Raw genomic sequence first — 20,385 nt, forward strand, 5'->3', positions numbered from 1 at the left:
TTGTTGAATTAAAATAAACGTTAATACTTAATTTAAACTAATTAAGTTATAAATTGTAATGCCAAACAAAAATATTTGTCACATTACACGATTCCATTCGGTCGAAAAATATGTCACAGGTTGGACCAAGGGAGGGTTACTTTGTGTCCACCACGTATTTACGCTCTCCTAACGTTGTATGAACAAAATTTTCCATACACATCAAGATGTATTTATCTTTTTAAACCTATATTTGACAATATAACGAAGTCATGAATCTGTATTGGGTAAATGAGTACTTAAAATATCGAAAAAAGAAAAAGGTGGACATTTTTTAGCCCTCCCTTGGTCCTCTAAGGGTTAAGGGACAAAGTGGGTGGGCAAGAAATGGTTTCATTGATAGAATTTAGAGGTAATAGGAGGAGCCAAATTGAAGAAGGACAATAATTGAATCTGATAAACGAACAGCTCACGGCAATTTAAGTTTCAAACTAAGCCATCTTAATTCTGAGATTAACAAAAACAATAAAAATTTTAATTAATTACCAATAAAATTATGAATCAAGTTGAAAGATAAGAGACTTTTTATTGATATTATTCTCTGTCACTGAGAAATTCTATTATACAAGTAGAATTTTTTTAATAAAAATAAAAACTCATCAACTCAGAAGGAGTTCATTTTTGCATTAATCTACCCTTAATTATCTACAAATAGCAGTCTTCCATACCAATCATTGGATAAACAGAAAGATGTCCGCAGGCAAGTCACAATTGGCACTCAGGAGGGGAGATAATTTCTCCAGTCTCGATAATATGAATTAATTCAATGGAGAGAGTGCCTGCTGAACTAATTTTGCTTCACCCTGTCACCTCCAACATAATTTAAATGAGGAATTGAAAGGAAATAACTCTTTGGAATCCCTTTTACTTCATGAAAATACTTACCTTGACATTTAATGATCGATGCCTTCCATCTCGTTGGCTCAAAGTACCTACCTATGCACATTTTCTCAGATCTTGTAGATACTCGACTGTACCCTTCTATGCAATACCATACCATAAGTAGAATAACAATTTCAGCAACCCATTCAAAAGCATAACTGGCTACAATACCAGATCATTCAGCAAGTACCAACAATATCTTTTAAAAAGGGAATTTCATGTTCTTCCTGAAGTAAATTCAATAATCAATTTCACACTTAAAAGACAGATACCTTAACAAACTGCAACTCAATGTTTTTGCAATTGTTCCTCCCAAGCTCATTTTTAACACCATTGAATCCAAGACCATTGCTCAATTTGCCAGCATAAAAGGGTATTATTGCTTTTAAAAATTCCCAGGAGTTGCACCATTTATGCTTGTGTAGAATTGTTTATTTCCCCTATTGCATTATACCATTTCGAGGTCATTTCCATGATGATAAGAAATTCTAACACCACAATATCATTTACCATGAACTTTGATCAATAATGTCCACCACTTAGGGATAAGAAAGTAAAGAATAACATTATAATAAAAAATGAAAAAATACTGAGTCAGTGGTGTAAAAATTGTTAGAAAAGAAAAACAAATACTTGTCACCACGTAACACTTTCACTTAAACAATAATAAACAAAATCAATCATGGAATGATCTCAAGGGGAGAGAATAATTTGGTGACAAACAAATTTCTTGATCTTACACAAGTTTTGGTAACCTGACTGAATTTGACCGACTTGATTACGAAAGCCAACTGTCAAACATTCACGCAAGTAACAGTGGTAAATTTCAGCCATCACAGCAAGTCCTAGGAATAGTATAACACGTGAGATGGAGCTGAATTTTCGATGATGGCAATTGTGGTGCAACTTCTTTTTCTGGGAAACTCTTTTAGTTCTTAGTACAGTACCGATTCTTCAACCAAATGAGACAATTATCCTGGCCGAAAGTATCAACTGCAATGCCAGCATAGAATATTGGTGAATAGACCACAAAATTTTAATGGAATGTATCATGTCCACCACAAGTATACTTCATGAGGACTACATATGAAAAAAAATTTTTAATACATACAGCTATCGAAATATTAAGAAGTATTGATAAATTTTCTTCAATGACAGACAAACACCTCATGAATAATTATCCAACTCAATCGGTTACATTTAGAAGTCATTTCCATCAAATGAAGTGACCATCCTATACCTAAAATGCTTTTTACTGAATTAAATATAAGTAACTGGGTCAATGAAAGTTGAGCACAAGCATTTAAATTTTAATTGCAATCTTTATTTGATTCTTAAAAGTCATACAAAAATACAAAATTTCCAGGACTTAATTTATTACATAAATATTGACTGCATCATTTTTAAGCACATTTACAATTTCAAAAACTTCTGGGTACCAGAAAATATATTGAAACAAGGTCCCAGCATAAAACTAGGAACATCCCATAATGATTGAAAAAAATATGACCAGATATGTTCGGAGTATGCAGTTAAAAAAACTTAATTTATCAAAAAAATATCACAGGGGAATGAATGAAGGCAGAGAGCCAATCTTATCCCTATGGAGGATCCTCTTAGATGTTGATAGCTTCAAGTCTCCATTACCAACTACTGGAACACTACCACAGGAGCTACTTACCTCATGCTTGCAAGGAATGATAGAATCATTGAGTTCTCTCAATGAAGTTTTTTCGTCATTACTGGAGACCTCATTTTTGAGATCTGTGACAATTTCCTTGGGTGCCAAATAGTAGCGTGTGTGTTCATTTTTAGCACTTGGCTTGATAGCAGCTCTGCTAACTTGTTGAGACCACTTTTTACTGCCAAGTGATGATTTAGAGGTCTTGACTATCACTTTCCCTCCCTTAAGTGAGTTATTTTTTAATCTCACTTCCTCATGAGGGTACAGGCAATTCTTACCTTTCACACACTTTCCTGTCTTTTCAAATTCTGGACACAAGCAAACGTGCCTCTTCTTGCACTAGAATCCAAATATGATGATTTGAAATTATTAATTCTATAAATAAGCACAGACTGCTATATGATTCATCAATTGATCTCACACCAAGTCTAACGTCCAATGACCAGCATTTTCTTGACAGTCTTTGCCAAAGGTAATATAACTTCTGCAAGGGACTAAAATGTTAATATTGGTTCATAGAATGACAACAATTATTTGCATGAAACTTAAAGATAACCATTACCCCAATCCTCATTGTATATTCAATTACACAAAATTCATACTTGATGTAAAGCAAACATTGATCCAAATGCCAAGCTATCGGTAGAGAAAATGCAAGAGTTACATTAAAACCATTTCATCAGCCACTATGGAATTTGCTATTTGAAAATAGACATTATAAAGTACAAAAATTAGTGCCATCACATTTTGTTCCGTAAAATATTCACACACTCCTATAAAACTGTAGGGAAAATGGAGTTCTACAAGATTTTCTTTTTTTCTAAGAGCAAAAGGCAATCATGGAACAACTAATAAAACCACCACCTTTGCATAAATTTAAGACAAATACAATTCTAAGACGACCCCCTTTTTTTTTAACTCCACAAGGGAAAAAAATTTAATTTTGAAAAATAATTACTGTATATCTCCTCTGTTTGGCTCAAAATCTCTGGAAGTGTAGTATTAGAGTGGCCGTTATTAGTCTCCTTGAATAATTTAGTTTTAAAGGACTCAATGCCTATAATGTAGTGTAAGCGTTTAATTAGTCAACCAGAACATTTCTGTCAAGGTATATATTACGGCAGTGGTGGACGTAATTACTAGCTGTTCTATCGTTTTCAAAGATTAATTAAAATATTTTAATTGTTCATAGGAAACCACATACCAGATTTTGAAGCAATACTAGCAATAATTCAAAGCACAGGTTATGATCATCGTGATTTTGTTTCCGTAAACTCAGAATTTCTTAAGCAATTTCTCATGTTATGCAAGTCTCAAGAACACAACTATGAGCACTATTCTGAAATAATTTTTTGCCAAGAAAGTTATGGCAGGCTAATATCTAACTCAAGGTTAATCAACAATAGGTAATTAAGTTTTCGTAATCATATTTATGCAATCACTATCTAGACACAAGAGGTATTGTGGAGACAAATAAAAAATTGGGAGGTTTCCTTAGCCAATACAAGGTAATGCAGGTGAATTTGCAGACATTACGGAAGGCACCCTATGTCTACTCAGTGCCGGCTGAATCTTTGCCTACAGCCAAAACATGTTTTTTTTATCATAAAATATAATAATTTAAATTATGGTGCAACTACTTCTAACGTCAAAGAAAAGCTATTCGGCGGCAAACTTGGGAATCTATAATTTAGATAATCTGTAATAGATTATGCAACCTCCATTTGAAGTTGAGAATTTTGGATATGACTAAGTCAAGCCCTCTTTTCTGCAGGTGTAAGAGAGGAAAAAACCTAGTCTTACATTCATACAAACAAGGCACTACTCACAATGAAAAATACATCATTTTAGTCATGGCACACACAAGAAATTGTCACAAGCACAAGACAGTCCAATAAAAGTAACAAAAGAGTAGCAAAATTTTCTCCTCACTACCGCTTGCTTTTCCCTTAAAAAAGCAAACAAAAGCCGTAAAATATTCTATTGAAAAAGAGACCAGCATTGGTCGGCAACCATTAGTGCCAGCCACAGAAGTGACCACAGGAATCATCCTGTTTTTATTGGTAATACTGTACTTTTCAACTTTCCCCAAAATATGCATCATTTTTCCACAAAATATTACACATTCTCTCCAAAATCTGAATGTATAGCTTACTTTTCACTGTATTCAGAATCAAGTGCTTAAATATTATATTTTTGCTCAAACCAATTACGCATTGCTAGGATGCATTAAATCAAGAATTATATTAATCAAGAATAAAGAATGGCATTAAATCAAGAATTCACTTCAAAATAATTAATATATCCCTACACCACAGTATGACACACTTATAAATAATGGGTCATGATAGCCTCCCAAAATTGATTACAGAAAACATAATTTTAGGGCTCAATTATTCAAAGCGTGAGTTTCTGAAAGGTGTCAATTTTTAAAAATCAGCATCTGAGGTAAGAATTATTCAATTCAAATATAAGCATTGCATAAAAATTCTTTTTCAAAGTATGTAAAATGTAAAAAAATTCTGAAATAAAAAAACTCTTACCTTCTTTCCATTAGCACAATATCCCTGAAGAAAGCTGATGCATATATCTGCTTTGGAATTTACTTTGACATGAAGATAAGGACAATTTTGTCTATTGCAGCAACCCTCAAGAAAATATTTACATGTTGGCATTTTTTCAGGAACAACATCATGGGAGAGCAAACATTTATCAGCATAGCATTTCCCTAAAAGAAATCTGAGATAAAAAGCCAAAATCAGCAAGAGGATACACAAACTACCACACACTTATTATAATGGACTCAAAATTGCAAAAACATAAAATTAGTCAGGCAATATGGACCCTGAATAAGTAGGATACTTAAAATAAAAACTTTACAATAGAAAACAGAAATTAAATGTAAGTAAAGTCACAAACGTACTACCAAGTCATAGCTGTGAAACTACCCCACCACAAAATTTCTTCAAAGCAACAAAAAGTCAATACTTCACCAGAAAAAATTGAAATAATTGGGGAATTTGTTTCATACGGGCTTTTCCAGGCCAAAATTACATACCATAGCATATAACTTTGAATTTTAAAAAATTGGCAGAAAACATCAATTAACTAAGACAGCTTCAATATGAAAAAATAATAATTGCCAGAATTCCATGGCGAATATTTAATAAACTAGTACATGAAATAATATTTTCATAACATTTAAACTCTTCACCAATGTTATAAAGACTATTTCACGTAGCTTTCTGCACCATTCACGTATCTTTTCACTTCACAAATAGTTGCGAAGTAATAACAAACATTTCACACAGAAATAAAATAACCCCAACATGCTTATAAGTCCATCAAAATACAGGCAGTTCTCGACAACCATTTGTACTTTTGTACATTCATAGCTGATATCCCTAACTCAACTTTCATATGCAAAATTCAGACATTCAACAGCAATCAGTAGAAATTTATGAATTTCCTAAAAATAGCAAATTTTGGCTTTTCAACTAATTCAAGCAGCAGTCTTGAATGTGTATTCCATACCTTTCATGTGTTCATGGAAATCAAGAAATCCATAATTTATTTTCATGATCTTAACTTACATAAGGATTGATGATATAAAAAAATGAGATCTAATGATGACAGAAGAAAAGTTTAATGATTGAACATATTAAATTGTTGGAACCCTTTGCTGTAATAGGATAACCGTTGAACTTAGGCCAAAAAACTGTGAATGTTTCATCAAACATTAGTGGTGATCTAATTTTAAATGGCACTGAGGGATTGCAATGTCACTGGAGTATCACTTCCTTAAGACTCGGTCAAAATTCAAGTTAGGGCTCTCAGTCTGCATAAAGAGCTCCCAAGCAAAAAAAAAAAACAATTCTTCAACTAAAATTTCTAAATTTACAGATTTTAATTAAGAGTGTTTATTCCATCTCCTTTCAAGAAGTCAAAAGTGACAAGTAACTATCACTTAATCTGGGAATACATTTCTTTTTACCATTTTAATTACAAATTTTCAATGCAATTTTAAAATAAATGCATACTGTCATATTATTTTGGATATTTAATTTTGGCTTCTGTATTTCTAAATGCCATCACCAGCAACCAATATTTCTAAATGGCATCCCCACACTGGAAGTGTTATCAGCATTCAGATGCATCTTTACTTAATAATTTGGACCAGGACACTCATAGTTCTTACAATGGTTAGGTAAATGGGGAATTAGGTTAAACCAGTGGTGGATCTAAGGGGATATTCTTGGATATCTAATTTACACTAGATAGAATGGTCATTTTTTTCCAACCCCCACTACTGCAGGAATTTTAACCCCGACTTAGCCCCCCTTGTCCTTATCCTGGATCCACTACTGGGTTAGACAATGAGTATTTTATGGGAACGGGAACGTAACTCCTAAATTTAACCAAATACCTTAATTTTCATAGATGTCAACTTCCTGATATTTTCAAGAATACAATACACATGTAAATAAAGACTGGCCCATTAACACAGTAAAACAATCTTACCTTTTGCAAACTGCTACATGTTTCCTGTCGTGCACACAAGGGCAAGTACCTTTCTCAAAGCGGAAACATCTTCCAAATTTCCTATAAATTATGCATGGTTGATTGTTTTTCTTCAGTTTATTCCTAAGCGTGGCAATACTCCTTTGCTTTGCATAGCTAAAATGAGAGAATTTAAATCATGAGTACACAGTCATAGTTCACAAAGAGCAGCAATATTTGAAAGGTATCATCGTCAGAATTTCACATTCTTACCTGAGAAGAGACCTTGCTTTGTGTGTGTTAGTCCTCATCAAGACATTAGATGACTTCTTAATGAAAGTCACGCCACCTATATCCACTCTACGGAATGAATACTGTGTAGGTACATTCAGACTTCCTTTAACCAAAGAATCTGATGATGATAAACGCCGAAGTGTCTTTCCTTTGGTGTCCATAACAAACTTTTGCCCACGTATGCACAAAACTTGTCCTTTGGCAAAATTCTTCCCTGAAAGAAAAAGGAGATCCAAGAAAATATATCAACAGCTACATCCAAATTCAAAATGGAAATCAACTCCTTCCTGCCACAAGATTGAGAATATGTATGAATAAAATAAAAAACTTCATAAAACTGGCATTTGATGGATTCGCTAAGTTACTATTAAGACCTTGAGATGAGAATCATGGCCATCCAATCATGAAGTGTAAGGTCATTAAGGCAGAGAGAAAATAACCATGCACTACTGCATTGCAATTCCTGGATATACATGTCATAAAACATACAGCAAAAATATGTTTACAATAACTTCTTCAAATTAAAAGGAAGATACAACTTACCATTCTTTTTCAGGGAAACTTGAGAATTTATTTTAGTGACTGTAGTAGTACTACTTCCTCCTTGACTGATGGTAAGTTTGTTACGAGACGATTTGTAGAGCACTCCTCCAATGCGAACCAATGCCTTATTGAAAGTAGTACTATTTTTTCCAGAATCATTTTTCTTCTTCAAAGCAGGAGAGTTTCCTCTGCAAGAGAGGTTACATGTATTTAAAAATCAATATTCCTTCATAGGTTTCAATCCGTACAATTTTAACTGCGATGAAATTAAAAACTGAAATGCAATTATTCCGTGAAAAATGGCAGTGCATTCATAATTGAGCATAAAATATAACTGTGTGGCCAACTCACATTCGGTACAATTTTGTATTCGTAGTTTTGAATTCCTTAGCCTGCAAACTCCATGTCCTCCTCCAAACCATATTTCCAGAATTTGACCTTGCAGAGACCAATGATTGACTTCCATGTTTTGGGGTGCTCCTTAGAGGACAGGATTTCTTCAATCTCAAAGCTGACAGCCTGTAGCTCTCCCCTACTTTGTTATAAGTTTGATTCAAGAGTTTTGTGGCTGGAGATCTCCTATCTATCTTGTACTTATTTGTGCCCTGCTTTGAACCAGATTGAGTAGCTATATTATTTTTAACTAATTTGTACTTTGAGGCTATCACCTTGGCTTTCTTGACAGCAAGAGATGGACTTCGAATGGATAGAGGTCTATTTCTTATTAAAGAAAGATTGCTTCTAAGAGCCTTAGTCCTTGTTTTGATCTTTGCCTCATTTCCAATGTTCACTTTATGATTCACTCTCACAAGCTTACGTTTTCCTAGAGTCAAGAACTCACTTTTCCTCCAATTGGTCTGGGTCACATTCAATCCAACCCTTCCATTAGGCATTTGATGCTTTGAGTAAGCATCACAACCAGCATAACCAGTTGTAGAGGAAGGGACTGTCTGGTAAGAATTTTTTACAGGAAATTCTGCAATCTTATTCAATGGACTAACCAGATTTTTTGCACACTTTACTTCAGTTTCACTTTTCTCCTTCAACACTTTCTCCACAAGCTTACGATTGACATGTACTTTATTGTTCATAAGCGTTCTCAGCTGCGTATGAGGTGAGTTATCAGGCATTAGCTCGCAGAATTTAGGATTTAAAAGGACCTTTAACTTTGCAGCAGGACTTGTGGAGGCGGTAACTGTTTGGTTGCTCCTAGTTACTGACTCCTGCTGAACACAATTAGCATTCAGATTATGATTGACAAGCACCTTATTACTTTTTGTACTCTTATTTTGGCTGAAATGCGGGTTGATGTGTACGTTGGTTTTCTTCAAACACGAAGAGGCACCACCAGCTGAATTTGAACCCAATGGTTCTTTGGGAAGTAATCCAATTTTGGATTTAGGGCTGATATAAACACTATGATTTTTTTTCTCCTGGTGCTTCGGAACCAGTCTCATATTACTTTTATCGACAGTATTAATGATCCTATAAGGCTGGACCACTCCAGCTTTTGATGCAGAAAAATATGGATGGGAGATAGCTTTATGGCTACGTTGATATGGCGGCTTCTGTGAGAGGTTCTCCCATTTCCTATTAGAGGAAGTACGACCATTCTTATGCTGACCTATTAGACCTGTATCAAAATATAAAATGCTCAGTATATTATTCAACCCAAAATATATATATATCAATCACAAAAGTAACATAGTTTTGGTATCATTACCACACTAGACTAGGCATTTCATGACCAATCAGTCACTGACTGACACATTCCTGTAGTCAAACCATGCACAGTTGATTGATTATATTATGTACTATCAACTGCATATATAAGGTGGAAAAAATTGTGTCACGAATATCCATCACGTGAATTTTTTATTCAGGGCAAGCCACATAGATTGACATTCCAGAAGACCAAATCGAAGACGGAGGGAATTCTTAATCTGAAATATCTGCCTAATGGAAGGCATAACCATTAGCAGTTACAAGTACTTTCATACTTTAGTGTAAGACAAAAGCAGAAAAAAATGTCATGCTCTGCCTCAAAGAGCAAACCCAAGTAATGAAGATTTTATTATACAAAACCCTCGTTGAGAACCTAACTGGGGCCGTATTCTGTATTTCGTCAGTACTGCACCGATCGGTTTACCTTTCAAGCCCACCAACTGGACATCATTTCATACTGATAATGGTTTCCGTACCGATGATGGCACTTTCAGCGATTCTGTACAGCCGTTAGTTTCAAACCAGTTGGTACGGTTCACCCACCTTCTCAAACAGAGAAAAACCGAATATATCCGAAATTAGAAGTAATGTGACGTGTCACCACCAATGAAAGAAAAGTAAAGACTAATTGGTACCAAGTTTGTTGTCATTGTTTTAAATCTTTTATTTGCGGAAATTACGACTTATTGTTAACAATGCTTATATAATGTGTGGTAGTAGTGCTGCCTACAGAAACGAAGGAAACAATTTTAAAACATTGAAATATAGTTTTTACATGATAGAGATTGTTGTTGTTGGAATGACTTACTGAAATTATCCTTGAGATAGTATTTTCTTTTTTTTAAATATTGGTACCGGGTATTGCTATTTATTCATGATTTGGTAATATAGTTTTCATTAAGTAAGTTCCAACTAAATGTTATCAACAGACTGTTATGCCATTGGCACCGTTGTAGATGAAAATCACATACCATGGAATGTGAACGTAGGATTCAAGCAAATGTAAGGGCCATATTCTTAGTCAACCCTAGATATCCGTCCCTTCATAACAAAAGGCCCCTACATGCGTTTCTCAGTTGACCCTACATAAGTGGTGGGAGGTGATTCCGTCATCAAGTTCTCTGAGATGACGTAGATGATGGCACAGCGCCAATTTTCCACTCTGGTGGCGTAATGGGAACTAACTATGAAACTAAGAAAAGACGTAAGACAATTCTGGGGCGTATAGTTAGGGCAATGGCTCAAGATAAATAAACAATCTGTGTCGTCCGCTAGGTCGTGTCGGTACCTTAATTATCACTACAAATAGTCTTATATCGAGCCAAAAGTAGAACCTTATTGTCTTTAAATTACTTCAAAAGCAGTCTGTATAAGATAGTAATAAGTACGGAGCAAATTTGATCATTGACGTGGGAACTTACGTTGCATCATCAAGGTTCGTCATTCGCTCTCACCTTCCATAGTTAACTTATTATGTGGCAAATAGTGGCATGAAAATACATTTTCTATGGTTATACGTTAATGAAGTATTGGTTTCCCAAAAGTATACCAAGTGCCAAACGTGAAAAATATTATTTTACATTCGTAGAAACAAGGTGCATGTATACCACTATGTTGTTCTTATTAGTTCAGTCAATTTTGTAATTTATTTAACTTGGTGGCTATAAAGTGGTAGTATTATTACCTTTCCACTGCGTTACTGTACATTTTAAAATGAATTGTGTGAGCTTGTCTCCCTTAATATCCATTTAAACATAGATTCTTTAATCAAAGTGATCAGCAGACGATATTTGGTCGCCATGTTTTTGTAGGGTGTAGGGCTGGTTCGGGTACTCTACATCATGTAGGGCCCATTTAGTTCCAATAACTGCCATATATAGGGCTTGATGTGGCATATGTAGGGTGAGATCGGTTTATGTAGGGGCTGATGACGTATCCAGGGTCGGTTGTCCCTACAGGGTCGATTAAGAATACGGGCCTAAATGTTACATTAGAGGAACAAGTAAGGAATTTGTTAAAAAAATATGGAGCTGGGAGTAATTAAAAGATGACGAGGGAGTTAAGAAATTGTCATTGGGTGAAATATATGTAAGTTGCGCATTCCAAGTGAGATAACATGATAACATACTGGCAAACCTCATATTTATTGACAAATATCTTATTTTATCATCAAGGGAATCAACAGCTGATGATAAAATGAAATAAAGTTGCCTATTCCAAATTAGAGAAAGTGATAACATATTTGTAGCAAACTTCATATTTAATTATAAATATCTTTTTTTACACCAAGGGAATGAACAACTGATTGTACAGTGAAATATAGTTGCCTGTTCAGAGTGAGAGAATGTGATAACATTATGGCAAACCTCATATTTAAACAGAAATGTTTTATTTTTATGCCGAGAGAATCGCCAAATGATGATTAAGTGAAATATAGTTGCCTATTCAGATTGCGAGAAAGTGATAACACTGTGGAAAAACTCTTTTTAGTCAAAAATATCTTTTTTATGTCAATTAGGGAGTAAATAAATGATGCTAAAGTGAAATAAAGTTGCCTTTTCCAAGTGAGTGAAAGTGATAACATAAATGAGAGAAAGTCATAACATGGTGGCAAACATCATCTTTATTATCCAATATCTAATATATATGTCAAGGTAATCAATAGTTGATAACACAGTTGAATATAGTGGCCTATTAAAAGGATGAGAAAGATATATGTAACAAGGAGTATGCTTTTCCAATTCAGGCCTTGATGAAGGGTAATGGGTTAAAGCTGTGTCTACTACGGTTTATTTGGGAAATAAATCACTAATATCAGATATATCGCGCTATCAAGCTTGGCACATTTAAGGATTTTTGGTTGTTAACATACCTGCCAAAAGAACTATCTCAGAAGCTGAACCCAATAAGGAATAATGAAGCAGCTTATATTTGTTGACTATATTGGTTATATATAATGGGTCTGACTGTGGGAATTTAAAAATATTACTGCCACTGATACTGTGAAAATCCCAGCTGCGATGTAATTTTCCGAGAAAACTCAAAGCCCAAAAGCAAAAGCTTGCAGTTCCAAGCCTATTTCATGATAATGATGCCGGGAGAGTAGGTTCTGAGTCAGATCAGAAGGAATCCAGAGGAAAGGCCTAAGAAAGGCTGATGAATTGATACAGATAGATATTGAAGAAAGGTCAATGAACAGATTGAGATCAATAGTAAATTGTTCTGTAATAAACCAGGCCAGTGGATCTTAACAAATATTTCCCTCCACCAAAGCCAGCCAAAGTGGATGACTCCATCACATACTTGACAATAGACAATGATTTTTCCAATCCAGAAATCATTGAAGAAACTCAGATTTCATCCAATTGAGACAGCAGGGGAAAAAAGTCATACAATATGGGTTCAACTCCTTTTTTACTCGAACAAAATCAAGACTTGGGCAGAAATACCCGATAGAAAGAAAGCATAATGTGTGCTGATGTTCAAACGAGATTCAAACTGGAAAGATTAAAAAACTATAAAGCTAGGCTTATAGCAAGAGGGTGCAGAAAAATCGAAGGTTTGGACTACACAGAGATTTATTCTCAGTTAGTTTAAACACCTCCATATGTTTTCCATGAGCATTAAAAGAAAGTAATGATCGTGACATGAATCAAATGGTTAATACAGCTGCTTACTTGTATGGTGATACTACAGAATAAGTTTATGTGAAACCCTTCGAAAGGCATTTTGAAAACCTGGAAATGAACTTGAAATGCGACATCTTTGGAAATCGATGTATGGCTTGTTCAAGATCAAATAAAATTTAAGATTCAATGAAAACGGGGCAACTGTACCATCAAAAAACCAACGGCACAAGCCAAGAACATAGCAAATAGATTCTCTACCTCACTTCACCATGGTGGGATGCATTAATGTCGAACTCAAGCAGTCTTAGACATTAAGTACACAATCATTTACCTCGAAACTTGAACATTGTATTACAAATGTGGGCATGGTATTCTCGTACATTTGATTATTTTTGAATGAGTGCGCGAAGGAATATTCCCAAAAAATTGTAATTGGTCGATTATGTGTATGACTTCACGTCACTTTTAATTTACTACCTCCGAAATCGACCACAACATATTAAAAATCGACTTCTTTTTAGTTATTCAAGTTATCGACACTTGGTTACACGGATGGCGATCAAAAATGACAATCACCATTGATTGTCATTACCTAGTTACAACATAATAACACTAAATTTCTGGCCGCTTGTCCGTATTTGGCTATTATTTATTTGAATAAAAATAAATAATTAAATCTTAGTAAAAAAAAATTAAGATCACATCATCTAAATTAACACGTTGGATCGTTAATGTGATTCTTCAAATAAACCACAGCCTCACATTAAATCAAGTAGCTTCTGTCAAAACAAGACGTTTATCCGACATTAGAAGAGTAGGGAGAGAAAATTTTCAACTATACCGATAAAATAGATAAATTACCCTTTAATACTCTAATGGGCAATTCAAATAAACTACAATTTTTTTATTAAACACACAAGAAGTTTAATAACTGTCCAGTTAATATATGCAATGTAATGCACCCAAAATCGACCTCACCACATACTCTTAAAAGGAAATTGAAAAGATGACACGCATCACACCGTGTACATTTCTCATTATTTTAGTCAGTCGATCCCACAAAATCATCGCAACAGCAAATAACAGCGTTAAAAGGCAACATATTGAATTAAGCGAAATACTCACGCGACAAGTAAGTTATTTCATCCAGTAGGTTCTTCTCGCTGTGACTGGCCATTTCAAAGCCTAAAATCAAGTAGAGCAAAACTAAATCACAAAAAATGTAGGCCAATTGTCGCCAGTTGTAAAATTAAAACTTTCCACATCAATATTTTTCACGAACAGACGACTCCTCACAATTCTCTGCCCCCACAGCTCTCAAGGACGTAACTGTTAAAGTCAAATAAACAACATTTAAAAATATAATAAAATACTTAATTTCCTATAATTAAAAATCATATTTTATATTGAATTAAATTTTTTGATAAAAAAATAGTAACATATTTTCATTTTTTACAAACAAAGTGTGACTCTGGAATGTTTTTGAATTACATATTGCTTATCCTGTAGCGAGCTTTTGTCTTTGATTGCAGCGCCAGAACCTTCACATCCGGTCCACGATGGTAAGTTGGTGCGGTGAAATGTGTTTAGTAGTATTTAACCAAAAAGTTGTACTTAATGTAATTTTAAGTTTTGAAATACGTACTAAGTGTATGTTAATTAATGTATTGAACGTATATATGCCATGAATTATGGCGAATATGCGTCAAATTGGTAATGCCCGACTCACATTCCCCACATGGCAACGTTTTGCGAGTTTAAAATCTCGTCTTAATGTAATCTTAACGTTATTTTTTTTCAGCCGTTCAAGAAATTTGTGGAAACTGGTCGGGTGGCGTATATCGCCTATGGACCTTTGTCGGGAAAGCTTTGTGCTATTGTTGACGTAATAGACCAGACAAGGGTGAGTACACCACATGTTGATATTTTTTTTATCATTTTCCGGCAGTGATTCAATTTGGAATCCTGTTAATGTTAACTTTATTTGTTCATATTCTAGGCTCTCGTTGATGGCCCATGTACAGGAGTGCCCAGGACAAGTGTGAGATTTAATGAGCTCCACCTTACGAAGTTCAGAATCAAGTTCCCATTCTGTGCTGCCACTAGAGTTGTAAGGAAGGCATGGACGGACGCTAAAATTGATGAGAAGTGGGCAGAGAGCTCGTGGGCGAGGAAAATTGAAGCCAGAAAGAAGGTAACTATTAAAAACCCCTCTGTATTATTACTGTACTCATTATGATGAACCTACAAGTATAGGAATTGCCGGCTGATCGACAACTGAAGCCAACATTTAGCTGATGCATGATTGTTTTATCATTGTCCCATAATCGAGTTATCATTCTCTCATGTGGGCTTATGTCATTTTCAGAGGTTAAGTATGACCGACTTCGACCGCTTTAAGTTGGGAAAAGCTCGTCAGGTCCGTAATAAGATCCGCACGAATGCTTACTTCACCATCAAGAAAAAGCAAGGTGCTAGGTTATTTTCAACGAAGAAATCTGCTAAGTTGAGGGAAGCCTTGAAGAAGAGGACTCCTTCCAAGAAAGCCGAAGGCAAGAAACCGGCCGCGAAGAAGCTCGAAGGGAAAAAGCCAGAAGCAAAGAAAGCTGAGAAAAAGTAATTACGGAGTATTTGTATGTTAAATGAAAATAAACCCTAAAAATTCATAATCTGGTCGTCATTGCACTTCAATTTTCTATGAATTTAGTGTGTGTAAATGTAATTTCATACGGATTTGCATTTTTCGGTACCTTGGAAGTCTTCTGTCGTCTCAGCTGTTGCCTTTCCGTGACGATTGTGCTTCAATATGTAAATTTCCATCTTGCGTTCACCATTTTCTCCAGAGAATGCTCGGAAAGTCGAGTCTACGTTACGTATCGTATCTGGCGTCTTTCTTGTCAGCTGTTGCAGTACTTGAATTTAATTTTCTTCTATGCTTGCTAGAACTTTCCCTCATAATAATATTTAGTATATAGATTTAGTTCACTTAGGATTGTTAAGTAGTTAATTGCAAACGAAAGCCTAGCGTCACGAATATAGGGCAATGATGGATACTGAAGGGGTTCTCTGACTTTGTTGTGGCTGCAATAAACCGGTCCTGTGAAAGTAGATCCTAAGTGATGCTAGCTGAACTCTAATGTTAATCGTTGCAGCAGGGCATGTCCAAGATATAATTAGAATGTATTTGGTGTATTAATTTGCAACTTACCATAGAATTTGAGTTTTCTATGAATTTGTTTTTCGAATGAGAAAGATGCTTTCGGCAATTACGGGTGTTGCATGCATTTGCCTGGTCATGGACTGCATCTTACCTTTATCCAGAAGATGCCAGCAAAAATAAACGTACCCTTGACACAGGAATGCCACTAGTGATTTAGTATTAATGTGTGCACTGATTGTATCTTCAAATAGTATTCAGAAGTAATACTTTTGAGGCGACTCAACTGCATAGGTCGAGGTCAGGCTCTTACGAAATTACAGTTTGGCTGCTTAAACTAAGCTGTTTATCAGGTAATAGTGTACATGCATGCCTCTTCCACTGAATGCGTGCATTGTGTACTTTTACTGTGGGATATGTGAAATGTATATGCAATTTTTTAAGATAAGAAGGACCTCCTCTAGTATCAAGCTGGAAGGAGATGGTATGGGTTACATAACTACTCAATAAAGAGAGTATCATACCACTATATGTCAATGAGGCATCAAAATCCTCCAGGGTTTGTGGTTGAGGTAGTTCCACAAGAATCAAGTGCGATCATGGAATGCTGTTCAATGAAGCTGAAATTTTCATAGAAAGAGGATAGCTCTTATAAAGAGTGGAGGACTATCCAGCATAAACGATCTGCATCATTCTCCATGTTAGGATATTCCTACGTACACAGCTCTGGAATGTGGAGACTTATGAAGTCAGAACTTACTATTTGCAGGTGCCAATAGGTGGCAAATCGGCTGTGATTGTAAGTTACCTATGGTCGCCACAGCCTCTTGGATAACATACCTTACCACTGCAAATTAACAATTATGGTAAATGGAAGGATTGTATTTTGAGAATGGTTAATTTCTTAATGTCTGTAAGGATTCTTGCCAAATTGGTACATATTGGCCTTTAACCCAGGCCATGACCTTGGAAGGATAAGGGATTCAAAAACCTCCAGTATTTTTGAGAGGCAATCTTCAGCCTACCTCTGCAAATGAACCCTTCACAAGAAAAATTTTTGGCTGCATCAAACCTAATCATGATTCCCAATCCGTATCATAGTCTGAAAATGCTTCAAGACAATCAATGAGTTTATAGAGTTATCCTTAGGGTGGCTAGCATTGCAATGATAAGAGTTTGGGGACATGAATGCTCGTACCTCTCCACCCTCTTATGCCATTAATCAATTCTTCTCAGAGTAAATTGCTGCAATGCAGGGTATCATTCAAAAACAATTAGTTTGACTTGCTGGAAAAAGTGTAAATAGCCCAGTGAAAGATGTATAATTAATACTCCATGCAACAAATTATTCTATAGATAAAATTTTGAAAGTATAAAAAAATGTGTTAAAGTTAATTTGGAGTGTGTACTCTGCTGAATATGGCATGAAAACTTGATTTTAGTGGGTTGATGCTAGATTGTTGAAGACATTGATAATAAGGGGTGTGAAGTTCAACTACAAAAGTAGTATTCATTTCAAGTAAATGTAAATATTACCAATGTGAGAAGTAAAATTTATTATACTTACTCTCTGATTAGTGGGAAATTAAAATGATAGGACATGGATGACTAGGTGATTGAAAATACACTCAAGTGAGTCATCATTTCTTAGAAGGGGGCTCATCACCCATTGTCTTCAGAATATTTGAATAAAAATTGTTAAAAAAGGCTCATTGTCAGCCAAGCAGAAAGGTGGAATCTGCACTAATTCCCCAATAAAGCTAAGTGGGCTGCTGCAAAAGGATCCCAAGCATTTGGAGGCCCCTGAGTTTCCCCCTCTTCTATTTCAATTTTGATCTCTTATCGGAATGGCTTTTACTCACTAACAAGGCTCCCACGTGTGTTAATCAGGTACTGCCTTGATGAAGATAATCCATTCTAGTTAACGGATGTCACATGTCATGAGGGTGTGTGTTAGCAGTCCAGATCTATGCATCGTTTTAATTTCAACTTAATACCTGATTTTACACCTATTAATCATCCAATTGCGAAACGGTGAGTGTGCTAGCCTAGACAGCTGCAGATCTAAGCATCCAGGTGAAGCCTTCGGACACCCCAAACTAAAAATCCTCTAAGTGCAAGGCAGCCCAGGGAAAGGAACAGGGCCACTACCCTGATTGGGTGATATGAGCATATTCAGGGTATATGCCTATGTCTGGGAAGAGCTGTACCCTAATCAATCTTTGGGTTGAATTACTAGGTGACGAGTGAGTGTGTGACATAGTCATGCCAGGGTGAAATACCTTCAAACACCAGTCCCTTGATGACGCGTATGCTGTCCACCATTCCAAGAAACCCTTGTAGGATTCCTTCTCCCACCCTTAGACCTTCCGCTTGGTTGAACCCATTGAGGAAGATATGAATTACAGCCATAACAGTCATATTTTGGCAGGCTGATTTCTATTTTTACAAAAGAAGGTGTAGACTTTCTATGTGCCTTCCTTGAGACTGAAGGTAAATAATTTCTGCTCACGGTAATGCCTAAATCAAAACATATCACTACTTGCTGAAAACCACATATCTTCATATCATGATCCTTGTTCTTTGTAGAACAAGGATCATGATTTGACCCATTTGCCAGCAAAATGCTTACCTGAAAGTGATCATTGAAAATTCAGTGCATACATAAATGAACATGTCCCAGGGACACCCATGGAATGTTTATATGAATGTTCTGTTCTGGAAACGTATTTGCAATATTAACCAAGTCTATTGAATTTCTAGAATAAATAAACGGGTACAGTCACTTTCAAAAGTCGGTCCCTACGGCCAGCGCAAGCAACTACGTTTTTCCACTGAGCTCGAACTTTAGGTATTACCAATGCCTTCTGTGTCTTGAAAGGGCCAGTTTGACTTACCCTCATTATACGTTTAAGTCTTACTGAGAAATTCCTCACTATTCCCAAAATCTTTGTGGTTTGCCCAACTCCCAGTGCCAGATCTCAAGGCGAAGCATAATTTCTCAGTAATTTCTCACCCTGATAGCATTCTGCGATAGTCTGAGTAGTCTGGCTTGCACTAAAAAATAACCAGACATACATGCATCTCAATAGCACATACATATGGAAGAATCGAAAATCTGAATTTACGTCTGTATTTTTCACAAGACGATGTGGAGAAAGAATATTGGAGTATCATGCTCAAAACGCTCTGAAAATTTTATTTTTACTATATGTTTTGCATAAGTTTACCAAATGACTCAGATGCTGCTCTCTTCCTTGCGCGATGGGTTACTTGCCGGAAAAATCCTTGTATTCTTCTATGCTAGAATTGTTTGGCTGTGGGGGGGGGGAGGGTTCACGGGGCCTTCCTCTGAAATCGTACTTGGGGCTCTTGGCAGGTTGAATCAATCCCCAGTGGACAAGGATTGCGTAAGCAATACGCAAAGTTTGACTTCGGGGGATAAAAAAGACGGCTGTGCCAGGCATGTGAACCAATTTTTGAAAGTGACTGTAGCTAATTTATTCTAATCTTTGTTGCTTAAAACAAAGGATACACACGTAATTAAACTTCTTCTACTAAACCTGGTAAAATATCAAGAAAATTCTGGAAGCAGTACAGACATTCCATAAAATAAATGAGACCCTGAGGCAATGGTGAGTAGTGCTTGAAAGTTTTTTAAAGTGTTTTTCACACTAATCATGGCAAATTTATACCACACTTATACTTAAATTCATGACTTAATATATCCTGTGATTCTGTCACACCACATTTCAAATAAATTAAAACCTTATTTTAAAGTTCAATATGCTTTTCATTTTAACACGTTGACCGCCATGATGTTTTTAGTAGATATGTCCTCTGACGCCATTAGTGTTTTTCATTCCGTTAACTATTTCTGGATCATAAAACATTAAACGTGATTTTGTACTTTACTTTAAAATGAATATTTA

General features: G+C 35.5%; 2 protein-coding genes across 2 annotated transcripts; one reads left to right on the forward strand and one right to left on the reverse strand.

Annotated features, from left to right (window-relative positions):
• Positions 1-2,223: 2,223 nt before the first annotated feature.
• Positions 2,224-14,617, reverse strand: LOC124159154. The gene is made up of 7 exons (XM_046534766.1): positions 14,422-14,617; positions 8,294-9,575; positions 7,943-8,130; positions 7,379-7,613; positions 7,127-7,282; positions 5,149-5,344; positions 2,224-2,944 (listed from the first exon to the last, which is right to left on the reverse strand). Exons 1-7 carry the CDS (start codon positions 14,471-14,473, stop codon positions 2,483-2,485), a joined length of 2,571 nt encoding a protein of 856 aa, XP_046390722.1. The 5' UTR covers positions 14,474-14,617; the 3' UTR covers positions 2,224-2,482.
• Positions 14,618-14,764: 147 nt separating this feature from the next.
• LOC124159155 (60S ribosomal protein L14) lies at positions 14,765-15,962 on the forward strand. The gene is made up of 4 exons (XM_046534767.1): positions 14,765-14,858; positions 15,098-15,199; positions 15,296-15,490; positions 15,665-15,962. Exons 1-4 carry the CDS (start codon positions 14,856-14,858, stop codon positions 15,914-15,916), a joined length of 552 nt encoding a protein of 183 aa, XP_046390723.1. The 5' UTR covers positions 14,765-14,855; the 3' UTR covers positions 15,917-15,962.
• Positions 15,963-20,385: the final 4,423 nt, after the last annotated feature.

Source organism: Ischnura elegans, chromosome 5, assembly GCF_921293095.1.
Source record: "Ischnura elegans chromosome 5, ioIscEleg1.1, whole genome shotgun sequence".
NCBI classification, from domain to species: domain Eukaryota; kingdom Metazoa; phylum Arthropoda; class Insecta; order Odonata; family Coenagrionidae; genus Ischnura; species Ischnura elegans.